Below are 13,704 nucleotides of genomic sequence, written 5' to 3'. Positions count from 1 at the left end.
TGGCGTACGCCACGACGCGTTTATCCTGGTCGTACATTTGGTATAGACCCGCACTCAAACAATGGTCGGAGAATCCTGCTTCCAAGAAAAATTCCTTGTTGCTATCGGGGTACGCGAGACAGGGGGCGGAGCCCAGCTTTTGTTTTAGCATATTCATCGCGTTGCTTTGTTCGTCACCCCAATCGAAGGGCGTGTCTTTCTTCAGCAGGTTAGTAAGAGGGCGTGCTATGTCAGCAAAGTGTTCAATGAACTGGCGCGAATAGTTGCACACGCCAAGGAAGCTGCGCAATTTTGACACATCGGTGGGGGTTTTGATGTCAAGAAGGCCTTGAATACGGCTGGATTGTGGTTCAATCCCGTTCGGCCCAACCAAGATCCCCACGTAGTTGACCTTCGTGCGACACCACTGGCCTTTCAGGAGGGACAGTTTGGCGCCTGCAGAAGACAGCTGTCCAAGAACGTGGTCGATTTCCATCAAGTGGTCATCCAAAGAGGAGCTCCTCATCATAATGTCATCGACATTAATGAGGTTGCCCCTGGCGGCGGCGTCAGGGCACGCCTTGTTGAGGAAGATGTTGAATTCGGCTGGCGAGTTGGCGTAGCCGAATGGACACCGGTTGAAAGTGTACTGTTTGTTGCCAAAGGTGAATGCCAACTTGTATTGATCCCTGGGGTCTACTGGGATCGTCCAGAACCCCGAAGCCACATCGATGGTGGTGAAGAATTTGGCATCTCGAACCTTGGGAAGTTCCTGTTCAAGTTGTGTCATGGGCCATCGCGAAAGAGGAACCTGTTGGTTCAGTTTGCGATAGTCAATGGTTGGTCTCCATGTACCGTTTGGCTTCAAGACTGGCCACAATGGAGCCGAATAGGTGCTGTTACAGGGGCGAATGATGCCCTTTTCCAGCATGGCGTCGATAGTCTTCTGTACTGGTTCGTAAGAAGCTATCGGAATCTTGTACTGGCGCACGAAAGTTGGAGGAGCGCCGGGCTGAGTCGGGATGCGGACTACATGTAGTGCCGTCAACCCGCAATCCAAGGAGTCCTTGGCAAAAGACGGTGTGTATTTCATTAACACGGTGCGCAACCGTTCGCGGTCCTGTTCGGACCGGAGCGCGTCGGCGCGGTGCAGAACTTCTTGGAGGTGCTCCTCGAACTCTGGGTACGGTTGAAGGTCCCCATTTGGAGTCGTGGTTGGTTGAGGTTTCTCTGGGTTTCCAGAGGGAATGCTAGAAGGCGTTGGAGGCAACGCGCTCAAGGCATAAATCACCAGTTGTTGGTCTGTCCCCAGGTCCACTCGGACGATGTCTTCATCGTTGGTGGGACCGGCAGGGTTGACCGTAACAAGCTGAGATGGCCTGGTGAGTCTTCGGCCACCGGTGTCTTCAGTCAAGAACAAGTCAGATGGAATGTGTCCAACCACAGGCACCGTTAGAGTGAAGTCGTGGAAGTCGGAACGGATGAGCAGGCCCAGACGGGTCGCTTTTGGTATGCGAACGTCGTACGAAAAGGGGTTGTGAACCAAGATCAGAGTGGTGAGAGAGGCGTCCACGATGGGCGTGGCCTCCAAGAGTAACGACAGGTTCATGAATTCCGCTGAAGGTTGAAAGAAGGCGGAGCTAGCATTCAAGACCTGGTTAGCTCGCGCCACCAAGCGAACCGGAATGTTGATAGTGGTCGCCGGAGCGATCACTTCATCCTCGTTTAAGACTTCGCAAGCATCTGGGATGGTCTGTCCGGACTTCATGTTTGGAAGACTGGGAACACAAGCTAGAGGTTCCGAGTTGGTGAGGGACCAAAGCACGTTGTTGATGGTGTCCACATGGACGGCAAGACGAACAAGCAAATCTGCACCCACAAAAAGGGTGTGAGGCGCGTCCGGGACAACCAAGAAGTAGTGGGTCAGTGAGTGCTGCTTCCACTGAAGGTTTAAGGCGCACACGCCCACTGCAGTTATTGTAAGAGGAGGTTCCGTGTTCAACGGAAACCGGCAAGACTTAGAGACGAAAAGAATGTTCGGGTCGAGATCTCGCAAGTTGTCAGCGAATGCTGCAGAAATGGCTGACTTGTCAGCCCACAAGGCGAGGACAGCGTCAAGAACAGGTGCACCTTGCACGTGGACACCTCCGATGATGCGTGGGGCGTACCCTGTATCAGGCGGTGGTGGGTCAAGGTCACAAAGAAAGGTGTCATGGCTTCTCAGCCGGTCCTTTGTCGGGGACGCGAGGGGTCCTGCCTTGGACTGAGTGGTGTCCCAGCTCCCTGTGGGGGCGTCTGCTTCCCCGTGGGGTGGCTGTGCCCGAGTCACAGTGCAGAGCTGAGCCTGGTCAGGGCCCGAAGGAAATGTCGGCAGGGCCTGCCGCACCTGGGCCCAAATCTGGAGTCTCTGGTAGTCTATGATGGGTTGGAAGCGGAACAACAGGTCTTGGCCAATAAGAAGGGGGACTGACTCAATGGGTCCCACATAGACTGGATGGATGAATTCCATGGGGCCAATGGACCAGTGTACCATCGCGACAGATTCCAGCTTTGTGTTAGTAGGTGAGAAGGCGCTAACGGTGAGTGGGCACCGCCGTAGGCGGAGCGGTCGACTGTTAGCTTGTGACGCGGCGCGGAGTTGTTCGAACACCGTGTTGGACATCACCGTGATGTCCGCGGCGGGATCTACAAGGGCTTCGTAGGTTAGAGCTCGCTCCAGGGTGACGCTCAGATAGAATTTACGAGCCATCCCCCTGGTGGTGAGGTCACCTAAAAGCTGTTGGAACGGTTTCACGTCATCGGTTGATCGCGATACATGCGGGTCTGCTGTATTTGGATCAGCCTGCAGTACCAATATTGTTGAGTCAGAAGGCAGTTTAGTAGGTGTCTGAGTGTCGGCTACTGGAGGCCCCTCTGGTGACCTCTGCTGGTGGGTCACTTCAGTGGGCATCCGACCGTCGGTTAGTCATAAAGGCGGGTCTTTTGACGAGTCTTTTGACAATTTCAGGAGTGCCTTCAATATGCCGCTGGCAACTGCGTGGTGGTCAGTCTCGGAGTCGGCTTGGCGGTTCCGGGACTCGCGGCAGGAATCGGTTGCTGGCGCGCGTTCGACTTTATCACGTTTTGGATGATAGCGCGAATCGGGCTTACCTTTAGCAACTTTGGAGCGCCGGCGGTCGTCAGCTTGCTTTTCTCCGTCCGCTTTCTCGTCACGCGAGTAGTCGGTTTTGGAGCGCGGTTTCGCGGGGCGCGGGGCTGTTTTGACTTTTTGGATTTAGTCTGGTCTTCCCTCGGAGCAAAGGAGCAAGCTCCCCCCAGCTCTGAAGGAGGACCCACGTCCACTTTATAAATTCCTGCGTCGCCTGCCTTGGGGGCGGATAATTTTAGCTTTGCATAGCCCCTAGCTGCTAAGTCACGTAGCTGCGAGCTATTCAGTGTCTCAGGACACAAAGCCAGTCCCAAGTAGTGGTTAAGGTTTTGTTGGAGGTTTCGGACAAACAACGTTTTAAAACCAGGATCTTCCTCCATGTTGGGCTCGTTACGAGTCCCAAAATAGGCATCGCGAAGACGACTATAGAAAGCCTGAGGAGCCTCCTGCTTTCCCTGTTTGACGAACATGGCGACTTCCATGCCCGACAACCCAGGAGAACCGTCAAACTCGCGTGAGATGGCTTGGTGAAGTGCCAAGGGGTCAGACAACACATCAGCGGGCTGCCGTTCCAGCAGTCTGTTGACTGCTCGGCTGGACGTCATTTTGATCAAGTACAACTTATCTTCCACGGTTGCCATTGGGAACCGCTGGATATGATAGTTGATGTCTTTCAAGTACTCTGTTGTGTTGTGGGACCCCCCTGGTTTCGGTTCGAATTTGGTTATATTTCGAGCCAGCTTGTCCAAATCTTTCCAGGCCACGCCCATTTGTCCCTCCAACGGGGGAGTCGACATGGGTCCACGTTGGAAACTGTCATCACCTGATGGCCCGAAAGCGTGTGGGGAGGCGGCCATTGGAGGTGCCAGGCCTAAAGCGGCGGTGGTCACTGGCGGCGTCCTCCAGGCGGTTCCGGACTCAGGTGGCAGTTTGAGCTGTGGTGCTGTGGCTCTGGGATCAGGAGGTCTGTGTGGGGGTGGAGCTCCCGGCCGGGAGGCTCCTCGGGAGACCTCATGCAACTGCTGCGCGCGTTGTAACTCATGTTTAATATGAGCTAACTCTGTCTCATATTCCTGCTGGCATTGTCGGAGGCGGGTAACCTCGGCTTCAGTCAATGCTAATTTGGTTCGCAGGTCATATGAGCGGTCCACTTCGGCATTACGTTCCTCCCTAAAGGTCTGTACCTGAACTTGGAGGCGCTTCACTTCATCGGTTGACTGAGCTAGCGACGAACTAACCCGAAAGTAATTAGCTTCTGCTAGTCGAAGTTGGTCTTTTGACGGTCGTTCAGTCAAGTCAGTCACCTCTACTTTTAGTTTGTGAATTTCATTTGCCGCGGATCTCAGCAGTTGTTCTTGCTCTCGATTCGTCTCTTCGGCGGACGCGAGAGCTTGGGTTAACTCACCAATCTTTTGATGGGAGTCGTCAGTGGAAACAGACTCATCTGCATTACTGCCCAGATTTTCGGCTAGTACCGCATCTGCGCGGGCTTCTGCCTCATCCAGCTGCGCTTTAACGTCGTCCAGCTGGGTCCCCATGACCTTCACTCGGTCGTGGGTGGCTTCAAGCTGTGCCGTGGCGTCACGGCTCTGCTGTCGTGCCATGTCAAGTTGGTGTTTCACTTGACAATCCTCGGCATCGCTGAGCTTCAACTGAGCGGCAAGGTTCAAAGTCAGACATCCGAGCATTCGAATGAGTGATTTGTCTTTTAGGGCTTTTGTCTCAGCGTCGCTCATGAGTTGCGCGAGGTTATCATTTAGCGTATTGACATCCGCATGCCGAATAGACTCAGCGTATCCAGGTAAGAAGTCCTTGGTCAGCTTCTGCACCAGTTGAGCTAAGGTCTCTAAGCTCTCACAGGGGCTGGGAGTCTCTCGGGGTGCTGCCATATTGTCAATAGCTTTTAGACGATCAACTTATACTAGCGTTTAATAGTTAGTTAATTAGCGTACGCAGTTAGCTAACTACTGCTATCAAGTATTATCGTCAACAATACACACTGGGTTCAAATTATCAAAAGGGAAATTGCCACAAAAGCAAAAGATTTGTAGTGGGCTATGCAACCCACAGCTTACACTATAGTTGTGAAAAATCAATTCCAGTTATCAAAACAAACAAAAACAAACAGCAACAAAAATAAAATAATAAATAAAGAAAAATAAAAAAAATAATAATACTAACTTCAACTTGATTCACTCAGCAAAGAATAGCTTGAATGAGGGACAGAGTAACTCTGAAATGTTACAGCGGTCAATCCCAAAAGCTAAATCAAATCAAAAAAAAAAAAAAATCAAAAAAAATTATTTTATTTTTATTTTTTTTTTTTGGAAGTCGAGTTAAAAGTTGAAATTAAAATTAAATTAAATAAACAACAAAGCAAAAAAGGGGAAAATAAACTTAAAAGGGGTTAATAGTCTTAGTCAAATGACTGATTACAGTGTCAGTACAGTTTTATGCAAATGTCTTGTGGACGGGGTTTTTGGGACACAAAAACTGCAAAACTGTACAGAAATATTAGAGCTGCCTCTCTAATAATAGCTCATTCGAACTCACACCTTCTTATTAACTAGACACAACCGAAAAACAAAAACAAAAGAACAAACATAACAAAAAAAATTAAAAATAATGGATAAAAATGAGAAGAAAAGGGAAGAAAGTAATAATAATAATACTAGGTCTACCAAACCAACTAAACAAACACAAAACCCTAAATTAAGTAGAATGTTAAGTCGAGAATGCAGCTAGTTAGCCTAGTATGAAACTGGATAAGAGGGAATATGGAAAAAAAAAGGAAAAAAGAGAAAAACACAACAGTGTAAATAGTTCCTTTATATTAATTTGACCCAGCAGTATGTTTTGTTGATGCAACCGTAATTGCTCTCACGCTAGGCAGCGTAAAAGACTAGAATGCGGTGGCTATTACTATAATCGTTAAACGCAAGCAGTCAATTAAGCCTACAACTGCGTTTGATCGGACGTGGATAATTCTTTTATTATCCTTGCGTACTAACAGTGACGACAATCACTACGTACAACGCTCGACACGGAAAACAATTCAAAAAGCAATGTGAAGTGACATTGAATCAGAATTATCGCGGAGCCAGGAACACCGGCTTAAAGCAGCAGTGGGGGGGCGTCAGTTGTCTATTGACAGTGGAGCAAGCTCGAGTGATCTGTGTCACTCCAAACACTGAATGACAGCTGACAGCCTGCGGGACTCACTCCCCTTCGGGGCGTCTGCAGGCGTGGCTCAAACTCGCCAACGAGAAGGGAGGGGGAGGTACTCAACCACGCCTCCACGAGCCACACAGCTCTTCACAAGGACTATGGCGCCACCTTGTGGAAATGCGTGCACGGTACAGGTAAGCAGCTAACGTCTTAGCGCTCTGTTAATCCGCTCGCCACGAGCTGCAACTTTGAGTCGGCGGCTACAAAAGCTCAGTCACGACTCAAACTTCTCCCACAAGCTAGGTGTAGGAGGAACACGGGGAAAGTGACTCGGACGTCGTTTACGTTGCTCGCGGTTAGCTACTCCGAAGCACGTAACTCGAGTCGGATCAACGCGACGCGCGTAGGCTGTCACGTGACTTCCCACAATTTCCGGAAACACAACAACACAAAGACAAACAACTTCAAATTCAGCCAGCTGAAATCTAAAAGTTGCACAACTCGAGCTTTATCACGTACGTTTTCAAATACAAGCCACCATTTCCTCAAACGGTGACCGGCTCTTACCTAACTTCCAACAATCAATCCCGTTACTCTCGTTTACTTATCGCAAACCACTGCGGTGGTGACACACGCAATATGGCGGCTTAACAGACGCTTGATTCAAAGCTGAAGGGAAAAGTCAGTGCAGTTCTATGTAAGAAGAAATGTTTACCTTCTTACACAGAGACAAATGATTAGGTACCCTACGTGAAATGTGTTTTACTTTTCACGTCCAAAGTCTTGTATTTTCGAGTGGATCTTCTTATGTTTTGTAGCCTCACACGGCCGGCACCATTATGTAGCGATAATTGGGTCGTCTTTTGGACGAATTAATAATCTGGACGTTACAGAGGTAAATTGTATTTACCTCGATAACCTCTGGGGCACCACGTTGAATTTGCTTGGGTTAACAGGAGCAAACAACGACCAAAATCCTTCTTTCATCAGTCATTGATAATCTAAAGTCGCCACACTCGATATTCAGTGGTTCGTTGTACTAACAAAAGAATAATAATCCACTCGGAAACACAGATGACTTAGGCGGAATAAAGTTTATAAAACATGCATTTATTCACGATTGCAACACTACAGAATCAAAATACTGCCTATCTAACTATTCTACCGTCAGAAGAAAAGAAATAAAATAAAGCGAATGAAAATAAGGAAGGAATGCGAATGAATAAAGAAACAGGGAAAAGAGAAAATTTGACCTGCCAGATTTGTGATGTTTCAAACGTAAGTGGCACACAGTGGATACGCCGAGGTAGAAATCAAGCGCACTTACGAGACCTGGAGTTGCGTAGCAACGAACAGAAGTGGCGGCCTTTTTGACAAGGGGGAAATATAGTCAATGTTCGTTGAAAAAGGCAAGAAAAAAAAGGTTTATTCCACAGGTTAGCAAGGGAGCCACGCCAGGGGCCTGACGTAGTTGCGCCTTGATTGGTTGGTCGACTTGGCGAGGTTGGTTCTGCTGGACGGCTGCCCGGTTCCAGGTGGAGTTCGGTCCGCTACGCGCCTGCGTACGGGGAAGGCCAGCCGTTGGAGGTGAGCTAGCACCGCGGCAGGGCGCCACCGAGTAGCAGGTGCGGCGCGCGGCTTAGGTGCACAACCTTGAGTCCGGCGGTGCGTTGCAAGTGTACCCGGGACCGCGAAGGTCGGGCAGGTAAGCACCGATAGTGGAACAAAAACGAAAGAGTCTTTAGTCAGCGTTGCAGTTGAACTTGCTTTGGCGTGGCGTGGAGCGAGGATCCGATTTCGTTAACGGATCCTGCCAGGGAAGAAAAAAGGCCACGTGGTTTGCAAGTCTCTTAGAACAAAGAGTTCGAGCAGCCTGGGAGTTTTTTTGGTTGCGGCTTGTGAGAGCAGGAAGAGGGCAAGAGCGCGGGCAGTGGTCTGCTCATCCTTTTTATAGTCTCTGGGTGGGGCGAGCAGGTGAAGGCACACCCTTCTGTTCGCTCGCGCAGACTCTCAGAGGAAAATTATTAAAAAGATTAATAATTTGGCATTAAATTTGGTCAGTCTGGCAAATCAGTTTTCCCCACACAACCCGTTTAACACACATTGTAATTAATGCATCATAAACTAACTTGTGAGGTAACTTCTACTTGTCTAATCTGACTGAACTGAGAGATATTGGTTATCTTTCATTCTTTATGGAGTACACATGAAATAGGATGTTCATACACACAAGATATTACATGAATCATTCGTAGTTCAGTTGTCTGTCAAGAATTACCATGATATAAATGTGTAAAATGCGATTACTTATGTGAATTGTCACTAAGGATAGTTCCAAGTTTCGCCACTTGGAGGTGTTGTTGCTCCATCTAGACGTTCCAGGAAGGGCGAGGCGCCAGAGTATCCTTTTGTGATTGATAAGAAGTCATGAGCATTCCTTTGATCGGTCATTTGTGTATTCCAAACCATTGGAGCCATTTGTTCGGGCTCCGAGCAGACTGCTTGAAATACACTCCTTCGGCAGACGCATAAATTCCTTTGTCACCTGGTCTGGCTTCAAAAGAGTTTTGTTGGTGGCTGGGTAGCCACCTGTAGGGCTGACCAGACTGGATCCTGTCTGGGCATTGGTATATTCATACACTGCAGAGAATTTGCTTTAAGAGAAGCAAACTAAAAAAAAAAATTAGAGGGTGGAATGGACCTAGGCAATAGTTGTTACAATAGCCACTGCTGTTGCAGGCAAACCTCGTGTTCCAATCAAATATTTTGCAAATATATCGAGTTGCGTATGCTTAAGGTCATGCTACACCTCCACAAAAAATGGTGCGACCAAATCCTGTGCTGTGCGAGCAACTAAAAATGTTACTCGCACAAGTGGAAAATTTAGTGTAGAGCCCTGCCAGCAGACACGTAGAGTACTCTGCAAGCAACGCCTGTGGAATGCGTCCAGGTGGAGTTGCATAACTGCAGAGAGCGCCTATGTTTCGCTGGTGTAGAGTAGGACTGGAATGATGACGGAGTCGAAGAGGCGGAGTTTGGTGGCCAAGCGGGGATCGACCACACCATAGAGAGCTTGCCAAAGGCGCTGTGAGCCAGCTGGAGTCGACGCAGGATCTCAGGATCACAGGAACCACGTGGCAAACTTTGACCCGAGGTAGATGAACCCCTCAATGACCTCCACCTCTCGACCACGACTAAGTGGTACCATAGAAGGGACCATCAGCGTATCCATCAGCAACTGTAACTTGGTCTTGACCCAGTTGATTTCTAGTCTGAGTGGGAGAGCCTCTTCAGAGAAAATCGGCAGAGCATCCGAGAGGGCATCCAGGAAGGTGGCGAGCAGGATGATGTCGTCGGCGTAGTCTAGATCGGTCTGCGTGAAGTGGAGACTAGCACCCACCTCCGGGCAGCGAGTGAGGGACGAGAAAACCCAGTAGTCAACGGCAACATTGAACAAGTTGGGGGCAGCCACACAGCCTTGCCGCATGCCCGAGCTGGTGCGGAACGGCTGTGAGACCATCCCGTCTGCTCGGACTGTACATGTTGTATCTGTGTACAAATCCCACAGGATGTTAAAGGTGGGTTCAAGGATATTTTTGTGGCTGCTTCTTCCGGGTGGATCATCTTAACTGGATCATCTTAACGATTGTTTCTCGATCCTGTCAATCAATATGCGTAACGACGTCGTGCGTGCTCGTTGCTAGCTCCACATGCAAATGTAGCTAGCTTCGTGTAGTGAGCTTCGGATTCGGCCATTTATCGTTGTAGCTCCACCAAGCTGAGTGCGTACTTTGAAAATAGCTGAGAGGCGCAAGAGGATATTCTGTGAAGCGAGGCCGGCTGTAGAGACCGATGGAAGATGAGCTCGGACGTTAGCAACATTTGAAGAGGTGTTTTCCCCGGACGAGCAGGAGAGCTAGTAGGATGGTCTTCCGCATGCGCAGTTTTTTAAACGTGACAAACAGATGTTTGGCTTGTCGAGAACATCATTGAATCCACCTTTAACGTCCTGGCGCTAGATGCCAAAACCCTGAAGCAGAAGCCAGGGGACACCTTAATCGAGCGAGTCTCCTGAGCCCCCTTTGCTCATAGCTTTTGCACAGAGCTCTGCGGGCGGCTCCTGGCACGGCGGGTTCGAGACCGTTCCCTGCGGAAAGTATACCCGGGAGGCGGTAACTGCGCGAACAGGCCTCCCGTCTGTCGATCGCAGGCCAAGTCAGGGACCCAACCACTGGGGGTAGAGCTGGTAGGGATGGAGCCGGAGCTCCCCTGGAGGTGCATAGCACTGGGCCTACCAGCTGTGTGGTTTTGTCCCAACTGCCACCAACTTCGGCCCTGCTGCCTTGCGGTGCGAGCCTCTTGAGGCAAAGCTAAGGGAGACAACTCCGACAGAAAATCACACTGGTGGAGGGCGAGCAACCCACTCACTATTTCTCTTCTTTATGCTACGGAAACCAGTTACAGAAGTAATTTGTACTCCATTGCTTCTCAGTTATTTTCTGTTATGCCCCCAAGGAAGACATTTCACGTCCCCTAACTCTTATTTTAGTTTGAGCATAATACATATAAAAAGAAAATAAGACAAAACAAACAGTATACTGTGTTGATGCCACAACTATAGTTGTTTCTATATAAATAGTATCATTTGTTTATAAAGGTGTTATAATTAATCTCTTAACATTGTATCCTTATAAATTAATATTAAAGAAAGAGACAGAAAGAAATAAAGAGAGAATGAAAAATCAACATAAAAAGAATAAATTACTTGATTTTGTAGTCTGTCACAGAAAAGATTTGAAGTGCATCTATTTGCTTGAAATAAAAAATAAATGAGTGCCACTGCCACCAACTAAAGTGGATGTGCAATTAAACTTTAACATAGTAGTATGTTAAAGGAATACAAGACAAGAAAAACTATAAACAGCTATTCTGTGAAATGGTTAATTTTAACTTTTCCCTGAAAAATTGTCGATTTATGTTGAGCAATTATGATTTTATAGCACTTTTATGAATATTTTTGCGTTAAATACAGTATCAGTCATGTTGGACACACGTGATCATCATGACGCATCATGTGCATACATAAAATCACAACAAAGAGATTCACGAGTAATTCTTGTGTCCCACGGTGGACATCAAAGGTGCAATAACGCTGTATAGCAAAGAAGCACTTATTCAGAAGCAGTACAACTCTCAACTCAACTTTATCTATAAAGTACCTTAAAACAAGCATTGTTGCATACAGCCACGGAGGACTCGCCAAAGATTTGTGTTTAGCCGAAAGCGGGGATGAAAGTGGCCGATAACAACACTCATTCGGTCGGCCGGCTCGTAGCAAGTTACAGAGGCTCAAATTACCAGTCAAGTCACCATTGACATTGTTCACTCTGGAAATGTCATTTGTGGATGGTCCCTAATCTGACGGGAAACATCCGGGTGACTTTTACTCTGCTAGGCTAAGCTACATGTAGTGTTCTAAGCACGCTTTAGCCCACATTAGGAGAGACAATTGACTTGTACAGGTTACAGGTCGCTTTAAAGTTGAATAAATATTTAAATGATTTATTTTGGTTGCATTATTTTACATCACAAAATCTTGGCTTCCTGCCCGCGGAATGCAGACTACTCCTGTGGTCATCTTCCGCATCCTTCTATCCCAATTTAAACCTCATACACCTTGAAGAGCTGAAGCATTATTCAATCCAACTTATAGTGGTTAAATTAATCATTATACATTTTCTGATTTCCTTAAGTATTTTTCATTTAAGGTGTTGTTCACATCTACATCATATAACGTTGCTGTCTTTAGGATCGCCTGAAGGATCTAAATGGCCAGGCTGACAGTCTGATGGTCAGTAGCGCCTTTGATACCTCTCAAGTGAAGGACAAGCGTGGTGCAGTCAATGGCCGTTTCATCAAAATTAAGAGCATGGCAGCCAGCCGCCATGCAAAGCTCAATGAGTCTCACCGCCTGCATCAGTTCTTCAGGGACCTGGATGATGAGGAGTCTTGGATCAAGTAAGCGTGCCCACTTTTCAGTTCTGGTTAGGTTTTTTTGTTGCAGAACACAAATCAGTTCAATATTGAACCTGTTTACATTTTATGCTCATGTATTAGTGCTTTAGGCAGACTGAAGACTCTAATCCAGTGGTGTCCCTGGTGTCCAAACTACGGCCCAGGGGCCATTTGCGGCCTGACATACACATTATGGCAGCCCGCGGCTTATACGAAAAATAAGTGTTGGCATGGCCACTCAGGGGTGTAATGGTACACAAAATCACATTTCGGTTCGGTTCGGGTTTTTGGAGTCTTCGGTTCGGTATATTTTCGGTAAAAAAAAAAAAAACAAACACTGAATTATTTTTTTTTATTTGTTTATTTTGAAAAGATGACAAATAAACGGTGCATTTTTAGAAACAAATAAATAAAAGTGACCCATTTTGGTGATATTCAAATAAATTGTACAAAAATAAAAGCGACCCAGTTGGGTGGTGTACAAATAAATTGTACAAAAAATGAATAAAGGCGACCCATTTGGGTGTTATTCAAATAAATTACACAAATCGTTCTTCTAATGAATAAACTAAAAATAATAAAGAAATCCTGTGTAAACTATTAAGGCACTGAAATCTTGAAACACTTTGCAGCAACTGCCTATGACACATCTATCTAACTATTGAAGTTTAAGTTCAAGTTGTCATACACTCGTCTTTATTATGAGAGTTAAATAGCTCTCTGTCACGCGCAATGTCCATCCATCTGCGCTGAGTGACACAGCGGACACATTCGACAGCTCGTTGGCAACATTTGCTTTAGTTTTGTCATAAAGTGCGGGTATAACTTTTTGACTAAAGTGCGGACGTGAAGGGATGTTGAAACAGGGCTCCAGAACTTTGAGCAAATATTTAAAGCCTGTGCATTCAACAACTGAGTATGGCCGTAATCCCGTTGCTATAAAAACACCAATTCCGTGTGTTATTTCTTTGGCCCGATCTGAATTATTAGCAAAAGGCTGTTGAAATGCCGTAGCTATCTTCGGTTGTATTAAGCTACTTTTCTCTCTTGTCGATAAGACATTCGCTGTCGTTGATGTCGTTTTAAATGTGTTAGCATGTTTGACGTGCTGCCTGCAACATAGCCGCCGATCTCCGTGTAGCAATGTCGGCAAACAACTTTGGATTTATCCACACACCTTTGACCATCGGCAGTTTTAACTGGAAAGCCAAAATGTTCCCACACAGGAGACTGCAGTGTATGGGAGGGACCTTCGAGCTCCGGCTTATATGCTTTTGCCATGCGGACACTGTTTGTGTGCTGTGATGTTCTGTCTACTCATCTGTACCTCTATCGATCTGCTAACGGCTGGCGAGTGGCGGCAACACTCAATAACATCATCTTCTACTTTCATT

General features: G+C 47.2%; 1 protein-coding gene across 7 annotated transcripts in view; it reads left to right on the top strand.

Annotated features, from left to right (window-relative positions):
* The window catches only part of sptan1 (spectrin alpha, non-erythrocytic 1), a 307,457-nt gene that overhangs the window by 202,062 nt on the left and 91,691 nt on the right, over positions 1 to 13,704 (top strand). For all 7 annotated transcript variants that reach the window (XM_077498154.1, XM_077498152.1, XM_077498151.1 and 4 more), the window contains one exon: positions 12,105 to 12,313. In XM_077498154.1, the coding sequence (XP_077354280.1) occupies positions 12,105 to 12,313 (209 nt within the window). The remainder of the gene's footprint in view (positions 1 to 12,104; positions 12,314 to 13,704) is intronic.

This window comes from Festucalex cinctus, chromosome 15, assembly GCF_051991245.1.
Source record: "Festucalex cinctus isolate MCC-2025b chromosome 15, RoL_Fcin_1.0, whole genome shotgun sequence".
NCBI lineage: Eukaryota > Metazoa > Chordata > Actinopteri > Syngnathiformes > Syngnathidae > Festucalex > Festucalex cinctus.
This window is presented reverse-complemented; position numbering and strand designations above follow the sequence as displayed.